This window comes from Euprymna scolopes, chromosome 9, assembly GCF_053919585.1.
Source record: "Euprymna scolopes isolate OS-2025 chromosome 9, ASM5391958v1, whole genome shotgun sequence".
NCBI classification, from domain to species: Eukaryota; Metazoa; Mollusca; class Cephalopoda; order Sepiida; family Sepiolidae; genus Euprymna; species Euprymna scolopes.
The window spans coordinates 82,598,635-82,624,571 of NC_136490.1; the positions used below are offsets into that span (position 1 = coordinate 82,598,635).

A 25,937-nucleotide genomic window follows, 5' to 3' on the forward strand; every position below is an offset into this window, starting at 1 on the left:
TTTCTATACTTGTATTATTATTTTGAGTTCCCTTAACAAAATGGATTTGTTCTTTATATCCTGATCTGTATACCGGGCTTTGTAATAATATTCTTTATTTTTATTAAATAATTCTTCATTTTGTGATATTTTAGATATTCTTTTTGAGGTGTTAGGTATAATTGCTTTTTTCATACTATTCAGATGGTTGGACATGTGATCTATGTAGAATAACATTTGGTTAGGTTTATGGTAGGGTTCATAAGTGTTGTTGTCTAGATTCAAGGTCATGTCTAAGAAGTTTACCCATTTATGGTTTGGGTCTATTATTATATCTAGGTTCAGAAGAATTGTTTAACTTTTTTCTTTGTTTGAATTTCAACAAAGTTTTGTACTATATATGCTCTGCACCTGTAAAATAGATACATTGAGCTTGACTCGAAATTAACAGTGATTCAGTTTATATCATAACAGTCTCAAACCATTAAATGAAAACGGTATACATTGAAATGAACAAATATTTCAAAAATAAACATTTATAATATATATATATATATATATATATATATATATATATATATGAACTGTTTCTTGCTTTATTGCAGATCATAATTTTGTTAATAACTTCAATAATATTAATGATAAAAATTGAAGTTTTGCACACTGATAGTACTCTGACAAAGATAAATGTAGCAAAATGTAGTAGGCAAAAGTCAGGAACAAAGATAGGAAATAGTCAGTTTCGCCCTGGATCGCCCACCTCTAGAAGAGAGGGATTTCTTGGCTGTAATGACCGTAGATAAAGAAGAAGGAGACAAAAACAACAAAAAAAGGCAGAAGAAAACTCGCTTCTCACAGATACGTGGTTCGTTACAAAGAACAATCCAACCGCCAGAACCACCTACACACAATCTGCAGGATACTGACTGACTGCTTTCCAGCATCCTGCCTTTTTAGCAGCTGGGAATTATATATTTGCATAATCGTGCGAGAGCAGATGCGATTCTGTGAGAATTGCATGGGGTCAACGCCAATAAAAACCCATGGACGCCATCTTGGAACTTTCTTCCGCTCAGCCCACAATACAGACATATCCAAGGTAAGCTCATTATTTCCCCTCATTCCGGTTATTGCTAATTCTGCTACACTCCCTCCTGATCTCATGATCACAAACAGGGCAGGGGGCAGTCGTCTTTGTCGGGTACTTCTTCAAAGAAACAGAGGCAGCACTTCCTCCTTGCCATCTTCCTCATTACCACCATTATTGCCACCAGTCTGTTCCATAGGCGGTGTTTCACAATCAGGGCAGGGGAGCAGTATCCATCTTTGTCGGGTACTTCTTCATAAAGGCAAGATGGGTGGTCTTTCTTCCGCTTCTTCAGTATGTGCATTATATGGCTCAAAATCCTCTCCGTCGTCCTGCATCATACTCTCTGTCCTTTCAGAAGACATTGTACTATCTGAGTCTTCCTCTTCTTCCGATGTAACAACATAATGGTGAGGGTGCAGATCCTTCAGATCGCGAAGCACACCGTCCACCAAAATCGATTGAAGGCTAATTACCTTGGTCACCTCATCCTTGCCGAACCTTGTGTACATTGATTTTGCGGTCTTTTGACCCACACGCGATCTCCAACCTGGTAAGAGCTGTTGTTGGGACCTGTGGACGCAGTTGCAAGATTGATCTCCTTTACTCAAACTTTGTATCGATAAATCCTGTTGGCAGGCGCAGTGAAGGGAGATGTGTCGTCTCTTGGTGTGATGTTATACCAGTAGACAGCCTCCTGTATGGGACAGTGCATTCTAGCCACTATTTGTTTCACTGTACGGTGACAACGCTCCACTATGCCATTCCCGTATGCACAACGGAATCGCAAGTGAACTCCCCATTTATGTGCAAATGCTTGAAACATGTTGCTGCAGAAAGCCGTGCCATTGTTAAAAAGGATTTCACGCTCGAGGAACACTGCCTCCAACTGATGAATCACGCTTGCCGAGTCCTGCCTCGCCAATTTCCTCCAAATGGAGAAATGCGATGGACCACAGTCTGTTAGAGTTAAAAAATGGAAGGTGCCATAATGCGTAATATCCATGCCAATTCTCGTTCACTTCCAGCTTTCCCTTCTCCCACTTTACCGGTGCTGGGTCAATGGCAACATTCCTCACATTTCCGTATGACCATTTTAGTGGTTGCTTTTGTCGTGGTTGGGCAACTTCTCCTGACAAAGTAGGTAGTGCGTCGCACCTCCAGATGTCCACTACCTTTGTGAATAGCCATGATTTGACTCTCCTTCAGCTCGTCTGTGTGAACCGTGCCTATCACCGGGTCAAGCTTGTTTTTCTTTTCTATTGCCTCAAACCACCGCTGTGGTACTCGTGTCAATCAGTCAGCAATGTTTCGTGTTGATGGAACCAGCGTCACGTCCACTGTCAGCCCATACTCTTTCACAAGCTCTTTGAGAATGCTTAGTTGCCTCCTAATAAGCATCTTGCTTGCTGCTTTGGTGTGTACTCACACCTTTCTAGTTAGCGTGTCTGAGACCCAATGATATACGCAGACAGAATCTGGCCGGATCGTTCTGCTGCACAGATTCTAAGGTTTCAAACATCATACAATGCAGTACGACGTCCCTTGCTTATCATCCCAGCCCTTCTTTACTGAACTTACTCTCCTTCTGAGTATTCCACAAGCCACAAAAAGCCAACCGCACAACGGAAAGTGGCCGACAAGTCGACCACTCAGGGAGAACAGTGTTCATCGCGTAACAATGCGGGAGCCTCTGGAATTGCATTTCCTTGCTTCCATCGCAGTTTACTGTGTTCCATCCTGACCGCCAATCCCAGCACCCATGCACCATCCTTCAACCGCTCTGGGTTCTTGCACTCCAACCCGAACTGCAGTAGGAGTTCTCTTACACGAGTCGCGGACACCACGTCTTCATTGACAAAAATGTCATCAATGTAAGCAGATGCTGTGCAACTTAGAACTTCTTCCTGAGATAATACTATGCTGACAATTGCTCTCATTATCAGGGAGCCACATTCAAACAGAACCCCAGACGGGTCCAACAGTATTTTTTCTCGTCGATTTCCACAATCTAGTATGGCCACAGTGTCTCATGGACCTGGAGTTGTAGGTATGCTCTCCTGAGGTCCAGTAGAGACACGTTAGCACCTTTTTGTCTCCATTCGCGCAGCTTAGTCGCACAAACATCTGCGTTGGCTATAAACGCATCTACGTAATGATTTAGCTCCCGGTAATCCATCACGGGCGCACTTTGGCTTTGTTCTGCTGTATCACATCCATCAGGGGAATTAGGCCTGGGGGGGGGTCCCAATTAATCCTCTGGGTATGGCACGAGCCAACCATTATCTATCCAGGTGCGAAGCTCCTGCGTGTATTCTTCACGGATTTCTGCCGGCACTGGGTATTCTGACACTCAATTATATAGACTTTCAGGGAGGTGGTCCTCAGACCACTTCCATGATGCGGTCCACGTTCGGTTTTGATGATCAAAGGTGGCGGTGAAATCTGATTCATTAATAGAAATGGCTGCGCATTTAATATGTTTCCTGCTGCCCAGCCGCACTGATCCTGTAGACAATAAAACCTCCCAGAGCTTTTATGGCATCAATCCCTAGAAGTAAGTCAAACCCCAGCGGTTTGCCACGCACCACCAACATATTCTGGCAGACACCCCTTCATCAGTGGAAACAGAGACTGCTCCAACACCGCAGCACACATGGGATATTCCACCAATCGTTTCGACATTCACATTCGTTTTTCTCCAAGACCGGCACCGGTCTGCATGTAAAATCATCCTAGAGCATCCTGTATCAATAAGCACCAAACATTGCGTCTTGTCAACATGAATGCCTGTCACCGGGAGCATCATGTTCGCATCTTGGTGGGGAAGGAGACTGGCACTTATGCGTCCTTCCCTTGCTCGTTTCCCGAGCAGTTCCGAGCCCAGTGTCCACTCTCACTGCACCGGTAACACCGTCTTCCACGTTTTCGAAAGTCCTTCAGGGAACCCAGTGACGAAAGTCAATTTTGTGAATCTCTCTAAGACATCTCTTGTGAACACGGCCAATCTATATGCATTAGTTTATATTTTTATATTGTTGTTTGTTTTTATTATTTATATATATATATATATATATATATATATATATATATATATATATATTTATATTTTATATATATATATATATTTATATATATATATATATATATATATATATATATATATATATATATTTATATATATGAGCAAACAGTTAATGAAATATGTTTAAAACACTTTGAAATGAGTTAAAAACATATTTAATCTGAAAAAATATTTATATATATATTTATATATATATACATATATATTTATATAAACCTATATATATATATATATATATATATATATATATATATATATATATATATATTTGCTTCACGTCAGTCATGGCATATTTCCTCTCCTCAAAATTTGAAAATGGTTTTGGATCTTTTTAATTTTAGTATTTTATTTAATTTTTGTATTTTTCCTGCCTAATGATATCAAATATGATTGAAACGGTCTGCACATCATAGCAAGATATGACTGTATTTACATAAAGAATATGTATATATATATATATATATATATATATTTATAATTATTTTTTTACTATAATAATTAAATACCTACAGACACTAGTGTTTCATCCTTTCGGGATTCTTCAGTGCAGGGTGTCACGATTACTACCAGTCGAACGATTCGAACCCCACGACATCTCTGGCTCGATTAGCGGGGGCCGTATCCATTCGGCTACCATTAACCGTGTGAAATAGCGTTGAATTTTAAACATTTTAATTTAAATGTTCATTACGTCAGACAGACAGTGATCAAATCGTTATACGATGATCTACGCATAAGAGCTAAATTGACCAACTTTTAATTCAACTGAAAGTGCTCAACGATAAGAAACGAATTTCTTAAAGGGGCTGTCATAATTATTTTTTTACTATAATAATCAAATACCTACAGACACTAGTGTTTCAACCTTTCGGAATTCTTCAGTGCAGGGTGTCACGATTACTACCAGTCGAACGATTCGAACCCCGCGACACGAGACATCTCTGGCTCGATTAGCGGGGGCCGTATCCATTCGGCTACCATTAACCGTGTGAAATAGCGTTGAATTTTAAACATTTTAATTTAAATGTTCATTACGTCAGACAGACAGTGATCAAATCGTTATACGATGATCTACGTATAAGAGCTAAATTGACCGACTTTTGAGAGAGAGAGAGAGATATAATACTCAAGTAATTTGTAATATATTTTCATTTTGCACTCAGTGCTGAGATCAAAATGTCGATAAATTTACAAGAAATATTTCAGCAAAAAATTTCTCACAAATATTCAACATTTTACACAGTTTTGTATTTGGAGTAGCTTATCGACATAGGATAGATATTAAGCAAAATGAACAATAAGTAATAAAACTTCAAAATATTAACCTACATTCTAAGAGTTGCTTTAATGTCTTTTAAACTTGGTCATTAAGAATATCTACTCATTAAATATCAATTTTATTAAATTTAATTTTATCTTCAGTAAATTGAGGATTTTTGTCATAATGTCGCACAGTGCATTGTGCGGAAACACTTGCAGGCGTGCAATTGTCAATATTAGCGGAGGCCGGATGTACTCATTGATGGGGTCACAGGTTAAAGTTGTTTACATCGCAGGTCCATCAGCAAAACTCGAGACTGATATAAAAAAAAAAAAAGCGGGTAGCTTGTCAGGCAAAAGGAGGCAAAACCAGACACGTGCCCGGCTGTTGAAACGCCGCTCGATTGTTTCGACCACCGTCAACCCCCCCCCCCGTTCCACGTCGTCACTAAATTTTCTCGTGCTATACGCGAACAGTGATTTTAGGAGTTGCAGCATTTTCTGAAAAAAGGAATAAAGACATTTCTTTTTTCTACAAGTTTTTTCACGTCATTTTGGCTGGAGAGCACTGTGGAACACATCATTGGTTCCGTTTATGACCAGCTATTCTAGCAAAGAATAAGAGAATGTGGGTGAACGTGTGAACGTGATCACAATTGAAGGAGGGGTCCTAATAAGAAAAAACTAAAAAACAACAGAACAAGAGTACTCAGAACTGGACGAACGGGGAAAAAAGAAAAAAAGCCTTAGCTGAAGTAAAATGGAAGATCCTGCTCAACGCAAGCCAGGAGTATGAGGATGAGCCCATGAAGGTTTGTCACTATGGGTCCAGCCAATTCCCTAAGATATGGAGACCAACGTAACAGAGGGGGGTCAAGTAAAGAGTAGGGGTCCGATATATAAAACTAGGTAGAAAGAGGAAGGCAGGCAGAGCATTAGGTGCTACTGCTGTTGCGAAGTTGGTCACATAGCAAGATTTTGCAACAGGCCCATTCAGGGAAACAGAGGCGCTCTTTTCGTGCAATGCCCAACAAGTGGAACAAGAACATACCGACGCACATAGTCCGTAATATGGGCGCATCAAATTCCGTTTTAATTAGAATAGAAGGGAAAAATTATAGGTCCCTAGTAGATACGGGAGCAGAAGTGTCAGTTATACACAGCAGTATTTTTAAGGCACTTAGGCAGGGTCCCAAACTACGCGATAAAAGGGTTAGTCTTAGAACAGCAAATGGGTCCCCATTAATTGTAGAAGGAATCGTTCAATTAAGAGTAGGGATAGAGAGTCAGTCTAATCACCAGGAATTCTTTGTTGCAGAAAATCTGAACAGAAGTGTAATACTAGGACGCGATTGGCTTCAGAAAAATAGGGTTAGAATGTACTTTGATTTGGGAGTGATAAGAATAGGTGACGAGTATATAGCTCTGAAGGATGATGCCCATATTTCATTGATAGGTTAACACGTAAGGTTACATTAAAACCTTAGCATCTGCATACGTGCATGGCTCATGCAGGTTTTAAACATGGGAAAGGTTCGGAATATGAGGTAGAACAAATAAGTAGTGGTTTTGTTAGCAACCTTAGTGGTATATCAGTAGCTAATGCGGTAGTGAAAGTGCAAAGGTCTGGTAGGTTTCCGTTATTGATAATGAACAACATGACCCAGACTGTCACCCTACAAAGAGGCTGCAAAATAGTTACGTGTAGTGTGCTGGTAGCATTACAGAAATTACCATGCTGAAGGAAAATGGAAGCAGAGCTTCGGAAAATAATGTGAAGGAAATAAAAGTACCTGAAGAGTTTAAGTTGGAAGTTGGTAGGGTGCTGAAGCGGAATAAAGATATATTTGTTACGGACGATAAAGACTTGGGCAGAACCGATACCGTGGAGATGCGTATTGAGACCGGTACAGTGTACACAGGAGCCCATACGTAAATGTCCGTACCAAACACCGCTAAAGCAAAGGAAAGTAGCAGATTCGGCATTAGACGAGATGATGCGCCGATGCGGGCTGGAGTAATTGAAAGGTCGAATAGCCCGTTGAGCGTTCTGATAGTGTTAGTCGAAAAGAAAGATGGTACCAAAAGATTTTGCGTAGATTTTAGGATAAAGTCACGAAGAAGTATGCCAGAGCGTTACCAGTTATCGACGATATATTAGCCTTGCTCGGATCAGCGAAATACTTGTCAAAATTGGATCTAAAGTCAGGCTACTGGCAGGTTAGACTGAATAGGAGCGATAGAGAGAAAACTTCGTTCGCCTGCCACCAGGGTTTATTTCACTTTAACGTGATACCGTTCAGACTTGCGAACGCCCTTGAGGTTTTCCAAGAATTGATGTCCATAGTTCTACAGGGACAGGAAGACTATGCATTACCGTATCTGGATGATATTCCTCTTGGGGTTCGTTTCATGGATGTCGCTTGGAAAGATGACTGTGGCTATCGTTTCGACAGAGTATGCGAGACGTTAAGATTGAGTTACATACGATAAAAAAAAATATTAAATTGAAATAAAAATAAATTAAAAATAAAAATATAAATGTAAGGATATGCATATTTTCCCCCCTTTTTTTATCATTGTTAGTTCGAGCAGAGCACGCACGGGCTCATAGAATGTCACCAGCTGATGTTGTTTTTTTTTTTAATTACAATGCGATTAACGTCGAATGGTCTTCTTCACCATGCATCGGATGTTTTCGGGTTAGGACAATATAATGATAACGGACAGAAAAAAAGAACAAAGAAAAATTAGAAGGATCTGATGATAAAACGGTAACAAGCATAATTGTATATATGACTATTTTGTACGCGGCTGCGGAGTGCAGAATCTAAAAAAAAAAAAAATTAGGTGAAAAAAAAAGAAAGAGAGGAATATTTTATATTTTTTCTCCTCCTTTTTTTCCTTTTCTTGCGTGTAAGACAATTAATTGTTCATTGTTGTTTTGTGATGTGGAAATACATGTATAAAAGCGCTTGTTTTTTATTACATTTTTGTTGTATAATTGAAAAGAAAAAATAGAGAGAGAGAGAAACGGTGGCGACGATGGAAAGAAAAAAAGAAGAGAGATATGTATATATCTTTTTTTTTTAAATGGTGGGGGAGGGGTGTCGCACAGTACATTATGCGGAAACACTTGTAGGTGTGGATTGTCAACGGTAGTGGAGGCTGGATGTATTCGTTGATGGAGTCATAGGTTAAAGTCATTGACATCGCAGGTACATCGACAAAACTGGAGACTGATATAAACAAAAGCGGGTAGCTTGTCAGGCAGAAACAGAAAAAAAAACAGACACGCACCTAGCTGTTGAAATGCCGTTCGATTGTCTCGACCACCATCAACCCCCACCCCCCTGTTCCATGTCGTCGCTAAGTTTTCTCGTGCTATACGCAAACAGTGATTTTAGAAGTTGCAGCATTTTTGAAAAAAAGGAATAAAGACATTTATTTTTTCTACAAGTTGTTTCGCATCTTTTTGGCCAGAGAGCGCTGGGGGGAATGCATCAATAAGATTTTCATTATTAGAAATATCTAAAGAACTTCAACATAAATGCCATTAAATTAGAGCTTTTCAAAGCGTGTTGCATTTGCAGCAAAAGAAGACAGTAACGGCAAAGATCCCTGTAAGAGGAAAGACAACAGAATCTAAACATGTGAAATGGAGGATATTGAAGGCTTCTTTCTCTCTTATCTGAATGAAATGTAACTTTCTCATATCACCTATATTTGTTTCTGTTATGACAGGTTATACTTTGGGAATTCCCGACACAGTGATGGGTCTAACATTTGTGGCATTTGGTGTCAGTGTACCAGATGCAATTGCCAGCCTTATTGTAGCCAGAGAAGGTTAGTCTGTTGTTTTATCCATTTTATTTCTGCTTCTATTGTATTAAAATATTTACATCTAAACATTAACTATCTTAATTAGAATGCAGAAAATAAATTTAAGCATAAACAAAATACAAATTGATTATAAATACACAGAAAAATAAATAAGTGAAATAAAATATAAAAAAGAACTAAGATTAAATATTATTGAATATCAACACAAGTTCTACATTATTAAGTTTAAAGAATAATAATAAAAAATTTAAAACTCCAGCAATAAATGCACATTATAGGCAAACGGAACCACAAGCCTACGTACTCTGCCAAAAGGACATTGACGATTTGACCTGGTTGAAGGTGGCACGCTGCAAACTGCTTCCATACAGTAGAGGAATATAAGGCTAAGGCTGTGTACAGTGTTTTCTTCACACAATCGAAATCTGTATACATTTCCTCAGTTAATTGCTGTGCACAGCACATACATCGCCTGAAAGTACATTGTGATAACACCTTCTAGATGCTTCACACCACTAAGATGACATACTAGCCATTCCACTATTAACTGCCTGGCGTCACTGCCATCAAACACCGAAGTGAAGGTCACAATGCTTGAAATAACTTGTAACTTTATTAGGGAAAAGAGATAAACCCCCCTTTAAACAATATCTATCTATCTATAAATATAAATTCTTAATTCGAATATATGTGTCTATATGTTGTTTTTTCAGAGCGCTGAAAACCACTAAACTTATATATTGCTCTATTCTTAAATATTGAGTGTCTCCTTTTTGGCTAGGATCGCCCTGAAAGTATTACTTCAAGTAATATCTATCAGGATTTTTCATCTGATTTCTAATCAGTGTCTTACCTCGATTATATATATATATATATATATATATATATATATATATATATATATATATATATATATATATATATATATATTGTTATTACATGTGGCAGTATGACTGCAGCAGCTGTCAAGTCAACCGAACAACAAACGTAAACTGAATGCTTCTTTCTACATGACACAACACTGACAGTACCGTCAATGCAATTTGACATGGTACCAAACATTTCTGCCAACATGATCCAGCATGGTATCAAACAATTCTGTTGACATGATTGGTAGGATCCCAAATGATTCCGTCAACATGATCGAACATGATTCCAAATAACTTTGTTGATATGACCTGACACAATGCAAACAATTCCACTGATAAGACTCAGCACAGTCCTGAACAATTCCATCGACATTGACCTGATATGATCCCAAACAACTTCATTGATAGAACCTGACACGATCCTGAACAACTCTGTCAATACAACCTAACACGTTACCAGAGCAACCTTGGCTGTTACTTGCTGAATGACTCAGGTATCGTCTTTTTGTAGCCCTTGGACAAACTTCCTTTTCTGCTGTAGGTAGGCCCAACTAAGACATTGGCACACAAGTCCTAAGTACTTCCACGCATGCTCATCACATTTTGAATTACAATGTTAACCAGTATTATCTGTAGAAAGAAATTAATCAACGCTGAAGCTCCAGATCTTAGCCACTTATTAATTATAAATTTAAGAACTAAAAAGAAAGTATTTATGTGATTTAAATTTCAGCATTTCGTGAGACGTCAAAAAAATTTTTAAATATATTTTGAAAAACAAAAATACAAAAAACTGCAGCATAGTTTAAAAAGAAATGTAATTTAAAAAACAAAAATACACAGACAACTAGTTATCAAAAATGTTTAACTATGGATTACTGTCAGTTTCCCATAATTCTAACGTCTTGTTTTCCATCTAAGATTAGATGCCAAATAAAAAGCATAGAAAACAATGCTTTAGAAATAGCTTAAGTAAACATGACTTTCTCATGATAGATTTTAAATCATTATTTTTTGTTATCTTTTTTATTTTAGGTTATGGAGACATGGCCATTTCGAATGCTGTGGGCAGTAATATATTTGATATACTCCTTTGCATGGGTTTTCCATGGCTGCTGTCCACACTATTCTACCAAAGAGATGTTCTTGTTTATAGTGAAGGTGAGCAAAATAATAATCAAGTACTAATTTCAAACCAATTCAACTACTTTTACAAATTAAAATTGAAAATAAAAAAATCATCTTTTCCAAATGATATTTTATTTATTTCCAACTCCAAAATTTCAATATCCAAAACATCTACGAAAAATTCAAAATATTTTTTTTTACAGAATTCTAAGCATTTTTTAGATTCAAACTCATAATATTGATGAATTAGAACTTCACATTTAAAATAAAAGTTTTGAAATAATTTTGCCTTCGAACTTTTACTGATGTTTTAGGGGTCTGTCATTTTTTACCTGGTCTCAGTTTTTCTCACTCGGTAAAAAAAACTGGCAAAAGAACTGACTTTATTCCCTTGATTAACTATTAATTAATAAGTAACTAATTAAAAAATATTTAATCAAGTTCTTCATAAATTTGCATTAGTGATTAGACTCATGATTATATTTTCTTTTTTTAAAGAAATGCATTTCTTAGTAAAAGACATCTTTAATTTGAATAATTTAATCTTTTTTTTACTAAATTTCTGTAACATGATAAATTTCCCAAATTTTCTTTATTCAACACAATAAGATTCTTCAAAATGAATTTTTCAAAATGCTTGATTACTATCAATAAACACTATAAAATACGTTTGAAAATGAAAATAAAATCCTTTAACAAAAGCGATAATAATATGATTGAACGAACAAGGTGATTCACCCATATAAAAGATATTAAATATTAACAAGAACATAAGTCATGAGATTTCATAGTTCTACTTGACAACATAAGGATAGGACAAAATCTCATCTATTCCTCACTGAAATTTACTGTTATCAAAGAGTATCATACGAATACATAGAAAAATGAGAAGCTGTGTTAGAATTAACAGCGCATTTAGCAACAGCTTTGCTTTTAAAGTCAATTTACTGCTTTTGTTGCTCTTAAAATCATTGTCCAGGTTGTCTAGCAGAGATGCTTTATGTTAATCGTTTGTTTGTAAAACAATGCAAAGTCTACATGTTAAGTTAAAAACTTGCAGGAATTGCATGGAAAGAGTCTGAGAGTAAATGTTAACAAAAACAAAGTGATGATCGGTGTTTGTAGTGTTGAAAATTCCTCAGAGAAAAGTTCCTTTACTCAAGTTTCTGGAATGTTGGGAGCAACTCAATTTTTTGTTGCACACAAAAATTGCAGTAAAATTAGAGGTTGTGAGATAATATCCAGTTTGTTTGCAAGAAGTGTAAGATAGTATGTTTGGAGGACGAGTCTATTGAGATTGTTTACAAGATTTTTAGTGTGATAATATCATTGGAGCACAGAGAAGCAATGGTGCTAATGTGATTGCAAGAATTATTGGAGCAAATTCAGAGAACTTCCACTATTACTGACATTATTATTGATTACTATCGAGCAAGGGAGTGTAGGAAGGATGATGTATAAAAGTGAAGCCTGACCAATAAGAGTTGAGAATATGTGTTGCATAGAGAGAAATGATATAAAAAATTATTTGATGCATGTAAAGGCTTAGATCAGGTGACTTCAGAGGAAGGTTAAATCTGGACAGGGAGCTGCCTGGTTATCTTAAAAGCACAGATGAAAATGCTTGGATTAGAAGATGTAGAACCGTTGCTGTAGCAGGATTAAAAAGGTCAAGAAAAACATGGGAAGGAGTGATAAAAACTGATTTCTAAAAGCCGTTGTTACAGCGATGATACCAATGATAACATAATAAAAAGCATGAATTCAAATGAATAATTAAAGGATTTCTTTATAATTCGATATTACACATGATTATTTATGCAAGAAATTCTTTATAATTCGATATTACACATGATTATTTATGCAAGAAATTCTTTATAATTCGATATTACACATGATTATTTATGCAAGAAATTCTTTATAATTCGATATTACACATGATTATTTATGCAAGAAATTCTTTATAATTCGATATTACACATGATTATTTATGCAAGAAATTCTTTATAATTCGATATTACACATGATTATTTATGCAAGAAATTCTTTATAATTCGATATTACACATGATTATTTATGCAAGAAATTCTTTATAATTCGATATTACACATGATTATTTATGCAAGAAATTCTTTATAATTCGATATTACACATGATTATTTATGCAAGAAATTCTTTATAATTCGATATTACACATGATTATTTATGCAAGAAATTCTTTATAATTCGATATTACACATGATTATTTATGCAAGAAATTCTTTATAATTCGATATTACACATGATTATTTATGCAAGAAATTCTTTATAATTCGATATTACACATGATTATTTATGCAAGAAATTCTTTATAATTCGATATTACACATGATTATTTATGCAAGAAATTCTTTATAATTCGATATTACACATGATTATTTATGCAAGAAATTCTTTATAATTCGATATTACACATGATTATTTATGCAAGAAATTCTTTATAATTCGATATTACACATGATTATTTATGCAAGAAATTCTTTATAATTCGATATTACACATGATTATTTATGCAAGAAATTCTTTATAATTCGATATTACACATGATTATTTATGCAAGAAATTCTTTATAATTCGATATTACACATGATTATTTATGCAAGAAATTCTTTATAATTCGATATTACACATGATTATTTATGCAAGAAATTCTTTATAATTCGATATTACACATGATTATTTATGCAAGAAATTCTTTATAATTCGATATTACACATGATTATTTATGCAAGAAATTCTTTATAATTCGATATTACACATGATTATTTATGCAAGAAATTCTTTATAATTCGATATTACACATGATTATTTATGCAAGAAATTCTTTATAATTCGATATTACACATGATTATTTATGCAAGAAATTCTTTATAATTCGATATTACACATGATTATTTATGCAAGAAATTCTTTATAATTCGATATTACACATGATTATTTATGCAAGAAATTCTTTATAATTCGATATTACACATGATTATTTATGCAAGAAATTCTTTATAATTCGATATTACACATGATTATTTATGCAAGAAATTCTTTATAATTCGATATTACACATGATTATTTATGCAAGAAATTCTTTATAATTCGATATTACACATGATTATTTATGCAAGAAATTCTTTATAATTCGATATTACACATGATTATTTATGCAAGAAATTCTTTATAATTCGATATTACACATGATTATTTATGCAAGAAATTCTTTATAATTCGATATTACACATGATTATTTATGCAAGAAATTCTTTATAATTCGATATTACACATGATTATTTATGCAAGAAATTCTTTATAATTCGATATTACACATGATTATTTATGCAAGAAATTCTTTATAATTCGATATTACACATGATTATTTATGCAAGAAATTCTTTATAATTCGATATTACACATGATTATTTATGCAAGAAATTCTTTATAATTCGATATTACACATGATTATTTATGCAAGAAATTCTTTATAATTCGATATTACACATGATTATTTATGCAAGAAATTCTTTATAATTCGATATTACACATGATTATTTATGCAAGAAATTCTTTATAATTCGATATTACACATGATTATTTATGCAAGAAATTCTTTATAATTCGATATTACACATGATTATTTATGCAAGAAATTCTTTATAATTCGATATTACACATGATTATTTATGCAAGAAATTCTTTATAATTCGATATTACACATGATTATTTATGCAAGAAATTCTTTATAATTCGATATTACACATGATTATTTATGCAAGAAATTCTTTATAATTCGATATTACACATGATTATTTATGCAAGAAATTCTTTATAATTCGATATTACACATGATTATTTATGCAAGAAATTCTTTATAATTCGATATTACACATGATTATTTATGCAAGAAATTCTTTATAATTCGATATTACACATGATTATTTATGCAAGAAATTCTTTATAATTCGATATTACACATGATTATTTATGCAAGAAATTCTTTATAATTCGATATTACACATGATTATTTATGCAAGAAATTCTTTATAATTCGATATTACACATGATTATTTATGCAAGAAATTCTTTATAATTCGATATTACACATGATTATTTATGCAAGAAATTCTTTATAATTCGATATTACACATGATTATTTATGCAAGAAATTCTTTATAATTCGATATTACACATGATTATTTATGCAAGAAATTCTTTATAATTCGATATTACACATGATTATTTATGCAAGAAATTCTTTATAATTCGATATTACACATGATTATTTATGCAAGAAATTCTTTATAATTCGATATTACACATGATTATTTATGCAAGAAATTCTTTATAATTCGATATTACACATGATTATTTATGCAAGAAATTCTTTATAATTCGATATTACACATGATTATTTATGCAAGAAATTCTTTATAATTCGATATTACACATGATTATTTATGCAAGAAATTCTTTATAATTCGATATTACACATGATTATTTATGCAAGAAATTCTTTATAATTCGATATTACACATGATTATTTATGCAAGAAATTCTTTATAATTCGATATTACACATGATTATTTATGCAAGAAATTCTTTATAATTCGATATTACACATGATTATTTATGCAAGAAATTCTTTATAATTCGATATTACACATGATTATTTATGCAAGAAATTCTTTATAATTCGATATTACACATGATTATTTATGCAAGAAATTCTTTATAATTCGATATTACACATGATTATTTATGCAAGAAATTCTTTATAATTCGATATTACACATGATTATTTATGCAAGAAATTCTTTATAATTCGATATTACACATGATTATTTATGCAAGAAATTCTTTATAATTCGATATTACACATGATTATTTATGCAAGAAATTCTTTATAATTCGATATTACACATGATTATTTATGCAAGAAATTCTTTATAATTCGATATTACACATGATTATTTATGCAAGAAATTCTTTATAATTCGATATTACACATGATTATTTATGCAAGAAATTCTTTATAATTCGATATTACACATGATTATTTATGCAAGAAATTCTTTATAATTCGATATTACACATGATTATTTATGCAAGAAATTCTTTATAATTCGATATTACACATGATTATTTATGCAAGAAATTCTTTATAATTCGATATTACACATGATTATTTATGCAAGAAATTCTTTATAATTCGATATTACACATGATTATTTATGCAAGAAATTCTTTATAATTCGATATTACACATGATTATTTATGCAAGAAATTCTTTATAATTCGATATTACACATGATTATTTATGCAAGAAATTCTTTATAATTCGATATTACACATGATTATTTATGCAAGAAATTCTTTATAATTCGATATTACACATGATTATTTATGCAAGAAATTCTTTATAATTCGATATTACACATGATTATTTATGCAAGAAATTCTTTATAATTCGATATTACACATGATTATTTATGCAAGAAATTTTTTATAATTCGATATTACACATGATTATTTATGCAAGAAATTCTTTATAATTCGATATTACACATGATTATTTATGCAAGAAATTCTTTATAATTCGATATTACACATGATTATTTATGCAAGAAATTCTTTATAATTCGATATTACACATGATTATTTATGCAAGAAATTCTTTATAATTCGATATTACACATGATTATTTATGCAAGAAATTCTTTATAATTCGATATTACACATGATTATTTATGCAAGAAATTCTTTATAATTCGATATTACACATGATTATTTATGCAAGAAATTCTTTATAATTCGATATTACACATGATTATTTATGCAAGAAATTCTTTATAATTCGATATTACACATGATTATTTATGCAAGAAATTCTTTATAATTCGATATTACACATGATTATTTATGCAAGAAATTCTTTATAATTCGATATTACACATGATTATTTATGCAAGAAATTCTTTATAATTCGATATTACACATGATTATTTATGCAAGAAATTCTTTATAATTCGATATTACACATGATTATTTATGCAAGAAATTCTTTATAATTCGATATTACACATGATTATTTATGCAAGAAATTCTTTATAATTCGATATTACACATGATTATTTATGCAAGAAATTCTTTATAATTCGATATTACACATGATTATTTATGCAAGAAATTCTTTATAATTCGATATTACACATGATTATTTATGCAAGAAATTCTTTATAATTCGATATTACACATGATTATTTATGCAAGAAATTCTTTATAATTCGATATTACACATGATTATTTATGCAAGAAATTCTTTATAATTCGATATTACACATGATTATTTATGCAAGAAATTCTTTATAATTCGATATTACACATGATTATTTATGCAAGAAATTCTTTATAATTCGATATTACACATGATTATTTATGCAAGAAATTCTTTATAATTCGATATTACACATGATTATTTATGCAAGAAATTCTTTATAATTCGATATTACACATGATTATTTATGCAAGAAATTCTTTATAATTCGATATTACACATGATTATTTATGCAAGAAATTCTTTATAATTCGATATTACACATGATTATTTATGCAAGAAATTCTTTATAATTCGATATTACACATGATTATTTATGCAAGAAATTCTTTATAATTCGATATTACACATGATTATTTATGCAAGAAATTCTTTATAATTCGATATTACACATGATTATTTATGCAAGAAATTCTTTATAATTCGATATTACACATGATTATTTATGCAAGAAATTCTTTATAATTCGATATTACACATGATTATTTATGCAAGAAATTCTTTATAATTCGATATTACACATGATTATTTATGCAAGAAATTCTTTATAATTCGATATTACACATGATTATTTATGCAAGAAATTCTTTATAATTCGATATTACACATGATTATTTATGCAAGAAATTCTTTATAATTCGATATTACACATGATTATTTATGCAAGAAATTCTTTATAATTCGATATTACACATGATTATTTATGCAAGAAATTCTTTATAATTCGATATTACACATGATTATTTATGCAAGAAATTCTTTATAATTCGATATTACACATGATTATTTATGCAAGAAATTCTTTATAATTCGATATTACACATGATTATTTATGCAAGAAATTCTTTATAATTCGATATTACACATGATTATTTATGCAAGAAATTCTTTATAATTCGATATTACACATGATTATTTATGCAAGAAATTCTTTATAATTCGATATTACACATGATTATTTATGCAAGAAATTCTTTATAATTCGATATTACACATGATTATTTATGCAAGAAATTCTTTATAATTCGATATTACACATGATTATTTATGCAAGAAATTCTTTATAATTCGATATTACACATGATTATTTATGCAAGAAATTCTTTATAATTCGATATTACACATGATTATTTATGCAAGAAATTCTTTATAATTCGATATTACACATGATTATTTATGCAAGAAATTCTTTATAATTCGATATTACACATGATTATTTATGCAAGAAATTCTTTATAATTCGATATTACACATGATTATTTATGCAAGAAATTCTTTATAATTCGATATTACACATGATTATTTATGCAAGAAATTCTTTATAATTCGATATTACACATGATTATTTATGCAAGAAATTCTTTATAATTCGATATTACACATGATTATTTATGCAAGAAATTCTTTATAATTCGATATTACACATGATTATTTATGCAAGAAATTCTTTATAATTCGATATTACACATGATTATTTATGCAAGAAATTCTTTATAATTCGATATTACACATGATTATTTATGCAAGAAATTCTTTATAATTCGATATTACACATGATTATTTATGCAAGAAATTCTTTATAATTCGATATTACACATGATTATTTATGCAAGAAATTCTTTATAATTCGATATTACACATGATTATTCATGCAAGAAATTCTTTATAATTCGATATTACACATGATTATTTATGCAAGAAATTCTTTATAATTCGATATTACACATGATTATTCATGCAAGAAATTCTTTATAATTCGATATTACACATGATTATTTATGCAAGAAATTCTTTATAATTCGATATTACACATGATTATTTATGCAAGAAATTCTTTATAATTCGATATTACACATGATTATTTATGCAAGAAATTCTTTATAATTCGATATTACACATGATTATTTATGCAAGAAATTCTTTATAATTCGATATTACACATGATTATTTATGCAAGAAATTCTTTATAATTCGATATTACACATGATTATTTATGCAAGAAATTCTTTATAATTCGATATTACACATGATTATTTATGCAAGAAATTCTTTATAATTCGATATTACACATGATTATTTATGCAAGAAATTCTTTATAATTCGATATTACACATGATTATTTATGCAAGAAATTCTTTATAATTCGATATTACACATGATTATTTATGCAAGAAATTCTTTATAATTCGATATTACACATGATTATTCATGCAAGAAATTCTTTATAATTCGATATTACACATGATTATTCATGCAAGAAATTCTTTATAATTCGATATTACACATGATTATTCATGCAAGAAATTCTTTATAATTCGATATTACACATGATTATTTATGCAAGAAATTCTTTATAATTCGATATTACACATGATTATTTATGCAAGAAATTCTTTATAATTCGATATTACACATGATTATTTATGCAAGAAATTCTTTATAATTCGATATTACACATGATTATTTATGCAAGAAATTCTTTATAATTCGATATTACACATGATTATTTATGCAAGAAATTCTTTATAATTCGATATTACACATGATTATTTATGCAAGAAATTCTTTATAATTCGATATTACACATGATTATTTATGCAAGAAATTCTTTATAATTCGATATTACACATGATTATTTATGCAAGAAATTCTTTATAATTCGATATTACACATGATTATTTATGCAAGAAATTCTTTATAATTCGATATTACACATGATTATTTATGCAAGAAATTCTTTATAATTCGATATTACACATGATTATTTATGCAAGAAATTCTTTATAATTCGATATTACACATGATTATTTATGCAAGAAATTCTTTATAATTCGATATTACACATGATTATTTATGCAAGAAATTCTTTATAATTCGATATTACACATGATTATTTATGCAAGAAATTCTTTATAATTCGATATTACACATGATTATTTATGCAAGAAATTCTTTATAATTCGATATTACACATGATTATTCATGCAAGAAATTCTTTATAATTCGATATTACACATGATTATTCATGCAAGAAATTCTTTATAATTCGATATTACACATGATTATTTATGCAAGAAATTCTTTATAATTCGATATTACACATGATTATTTATGCAAGAAATTCTTTATAATTCGATATTACACATGATTATTTATGCAAGAAATTCTTTATAATTCGATATTACACATGATTATTTATGCAAGAAATTCTTTATAATTCGATATTACACATGATTATTTATGCAAGAAATTCTTTATAATTCGAAATTACACATGATTATTTATGCAAGAAATTCTTTATAATTCGATATTACACATGATTATTTATGCAAGAAATTCTTTATAATTCGATATTACACATGATTATTTATGCAAGAAATTCTTTATAATTCGATATTACACATGATTATTTATGCAAGAAATTCTTTATAATTCGATATTACACATGATTATTTATGCAAGAAATTCTTTATAATTCGATATTACACATGATTATTTATGCAAGAAATTCTTTATAATTCGATATTACACATGATTAGTTATGCAAGAAATTCTTTATAATTCGATATTACACATGATTATTCATGCAAGAAATTCTTTATAATTCGATATTACACATGATTATTCATGCAAGAAATTCTTTATAATTCGATATTACACATGATTATTCATGCAAGAAATTCTTTATAATTCGATATTACACATGATTATTTATGCAAGAAATTCTTTATAATTCGATATTACACATGATTATTTATGCAAGAAATTCTTTATAATTCGATATTACACATGATTATTTATGCAAGAAATTCTTTATAATTCGATATTACACATGATTATTTATGCAAGAAATTCTTTATAATTCGATATTACACATGATTATTTATGCAAGAAATTCTTTATAATTCGATATTACACATGATTATTTATGCAAGAAATTCTTTATAATTCGATATTACACATGATTATTTATGCAAGAAATTCTTTATAATTCGATATTACACATGATTATTTATGCAAAAATTCTTTATAATTCGATATTACACATGATTATTTATGCAAGAAATTCTTTATAATTCGATATTTAACATGATTATTTATGCAAGAAATTCTTTATAATTCGATATTACACATGATTATTTATGCAAGAAATTCTTTATAATTCGATATTACACATGATTATTTATGCAAGAAATTCTTTATAATTCGATATTACACATGATTATTCATGCAAGAAATTCTTTATAATTCGATATTACACATGATTATTCATGCAAGAAATTCTTTATAATTCGATATTACACATGATTATTTATGCAAGAAATTCTTTATAATTCGATATTACACATGATTATTTATGCAAGAAATTCTTTATAATTCGATATTACACATGATTATTTATGCAAGAAATTCTTTATAATTCGATATTACACATGATTATTTATGCAAGAAATTCTTTATAATTCGATATTACACATGATTATTTATGCAAGAAATTCTTTATAATTCGATATTACACATGATTATTTATGCAAGAAATTCTTTATAATTCGATATTACACATGATTATTTATGCAAGAAATTCTTTATAATTCGATATTACACATGATTATTTATGCAAGAAATTCTTTATAATTCGATATTACACATGATTATTTATGCAAGAAATTCTTTATAATTCGATATTACACATGATTATTTATGCAAGAAATTCTTTATAATTCGATATTACACATGATTATTTATGCAAGAAATTCTTTATAATTCGATATTACACATGATTATTTATGCAAGAAATTCTTTATAATTCGATATTACACATGATTATTCATGCAAGAAATTCTTTATAATTCGATATTACACATGATTATTCATGCAAGAAATTCTTTATAATTCGATATTACACATGATTATTTATGCAAGAAATTCTTTATAATTCGATATTACACATGATTATTTATGCAAGAAATTCTTTATAATTCGATATTACACATGATTATTTATGCAAGAAATTCTTTATAATTCGATATTACACATGATTATTTATGCAAGAAATTCTTTATAATTCGATATTACACATGATTATTCATGCAAGAAATTCTTTATAATTCGATATTACACATGATTATTCATGCAAGAAATTCTTTATAATTCGATATTACACATGATTATTCATGCAAGAAATTCTTTATAATTCGATATTACACATGATTATTCATGCAAGAAATTCTTTATAATTCGATATTACACATGATTATTCATGCAAGAAATTCTTTATAATTCGATATTACACATGATTATTTATGCAAGAAATTCTTTATAATTCGATATTACACATGATTATTTATGCAAGAAATTCTTTATAATTCGATATTACACATGATTATTTATGCAAGAAATTCTTTATAATTCGATATTACACATGATTATTTATGCAAGAAATTCTTTATAATTCGATATTACACATGATTATTTATGCAAGAAATTCTTTATAATTCGATATTACACATGATTATTTATGCAAGAAATTCTTTATAATTCGATATTACACATGATTATTTATGCAAGAAATTCTTTATAATTCGATATTACACATGATTATTTATGCAAGAAATTCTTTATAATTCGATATTACACATGATTATTTATGCAAGAAATTCTTTATAATTCGATATTACACATGATTATTTATGCAAGAAATTCTTTATAATTCGATATTACACATGATTATTTATGCAAGAAATTCTTTATAATTCGATATTACACATGATTATTTATGCAAGAAATTCTTTATAATTCGATATTACACATGATTATTTATGCAAGAAATTCTTTATAATTCGATATTACACATGATTATTTATGCAAGAAATTCTTTATAATTCGATATTACACATGATTATTTATGCAAGAAATTCTTTATAATTCGATATTACACATGATTATTTATGCAAGAAATTCTTTATAATTCGATATTACACATGATTATTCATGCAAGAAATTCTTTATAATTCGATATTACACATGATTATTTATGCAAGAAATTCTTTATAATTCGATATTACACATGATTATTCATGCAAGAAATTCTTTATAATTCGATATTACACATGATTATTCATGCAAGAAATTCTTTATAATTCGATATTACACATGATTATTCATGCAAGAAATTCTTTATAATTCGATATTACACATGATTATTTATGCAAGAAATTCTTTATAATTCGATATTACACATGATTATTTATGCAAGAAATTCTTTATAATTCGATATTACACATGATTATTTATGCAAGAAATTCTTTATAATTCGATATTACACATGATTATTTATGCAAGAAATTCTTTATAATTCGATATTACACATGATTATTTATGCAAGAAATTCTTTATAATTCGATATTACACATGATTATTTATGCAAGAAATTCTTTATAATTCGATATTACACATGATTATTTATGCAAGAAATTCTTTATAATTCGATATTACACATGATTATTCATGCAAGAAATTCTTTATAATTCGATATTACACATGATTATTCATGCAAGAAATTCTTTATAATTCGATATTACACATGATTATTTATGCAAGAAATTCTTTATAATTCGATATTACACATGATTATTTATGCAAGAAATTCTTTATAATTCGATATTACACATGATTATTTATGCAAGAAATTCTTTATAATTCGATATTACACATGATTATTTATGCAAGAAATTCTTTATAATTCGATATTACACATGATTATTTATGCAAGAAATTCTTTATAATTCGATATTACACATGATTATTTATGCAAGAAATTCTTTATAATTCGATATTACACATGATTATTTATGCAAGAAATTCTTTATAATTCGATATTACACATGATTATTTATGCAAGAAATTCTTTATAATTCGATATTACACATGATTATTTATGCAAGAAATTCTTTATAATTCGATATTACACATGATTATTTATGCAAGAAATTCTTTATAATTCGATATTACACATGATTATTTATGCAAGAAATTCTTTATAATTCGATATTACACATGATTATTTATGCAAGAAATTCTTTATAATTCGATATTACACATGATTATTTATGCAAGAAATTCTTTATAATTCGATATTACACATGATTATTTATGCAAGAAATTCTTTATAATTCGATATTACACATGATTATTTATGCAAGAAATTCTTTATAATTCGATATTACACATGATTATTTATGCAAGAAATTCTTTATAATTCGATATTACACATGATTATTTATGCAAGAAATTCTTTATAATTCGATATTACACATGATTATTTATGCAAGAAATTCTTTATAATTCGATATTACACATGATTATTTATGCAAGAAATTCTTTATAATTCGATATTACACATGATTATTTATGCAAGAAATTCTTTATAATTCGATATTACACATGATTATTCATGCAAGAAATTCTTTATAATTCGATATTACACATGATTATTCATGCAAGAAATTCTTTATAATTCGATATTACACATGATTATTCATGCAAGAAATTCTTTATAATTCGATATTACACATGATTATTTATGCAAGAAATTCTTTATAATTCGATATTACACATGATTATTTATGCAAGAAATTCTTTATAATTCGATATTACACATGATTATTTATGCAAGAAATTCTTTATAATTCGATATTACACATGATTATTTATGCAAAAATTCTTTATAATTCGATATTACACATGATTATTTATGCAAGAAATTCTTTATAATTCGATATTTAACATGATTATTTATGCAAGAAATTCTTTATAATTCGATATTACACATGATTATTTATGCAAGAAATTCTTTATAATTCGATATTACACATGATTATTTATGCAAGAAATTCTTTATAATTCGATATTACACATGATTATTTATGCAAGAAATTCTTTATAATTCGATATTACACATGATTATTCATGCAAGAAATTCTTTATAATTCGATATTACACATGATTATTCATGCAAGAAATTCTTTATAATTCGATATTACACATGATTATTTATGCAAGAAATTCTTTATAATTCGATATTACACATGATTATTTATGCAAGAAATTCTTTATAATTCGATATTACACATGATTATTTATGCAAGAAATTCTTTATAATTCGATATTACACATGATTATTTATGCAAGAAATTCTTTATAATTCGATATTACACATGATTATTTATGCAAGAAATTCTTTATAATTCGATATTACACATGATTATTTATGCAAGAAATTCTTTATAATTCGATATTACACATGATTATTTATGCAAGAAATTC

The 25,937-nt window shown here is 29.2% G+C and overlaps 1 protein-coding gene across 11 annotated transcripts in view; it reads left to right on the plus strand.

Moving 5' to 3' along the window:
- LOC145284732 (putative sodium/potassium/calcium exchanger CG1090) overlaps positions 1-25,937 on the plus strand; it is a 554,458-nt gene that overhangs the window by 454,204 nt on the left and 74,317 nt on the right. For all 11 annotated transcript variants that reach the window (XM_080133667.1, XM_080133673.1, XM_080133671.1 and 8 more), the window contains 2 exons: positions 9,156-9,257; positions 11,159-11,284. In XM_080133667.1, the coding sequence (XP_079989793.1) occupies positions 9,156-9,257; positions 11,159-11,284 (228 nt within the window). The remainder of the gene's footprint in view (positions 1-9,155; positions 9,258-11,158; positions 11,285-25,937) is intronic.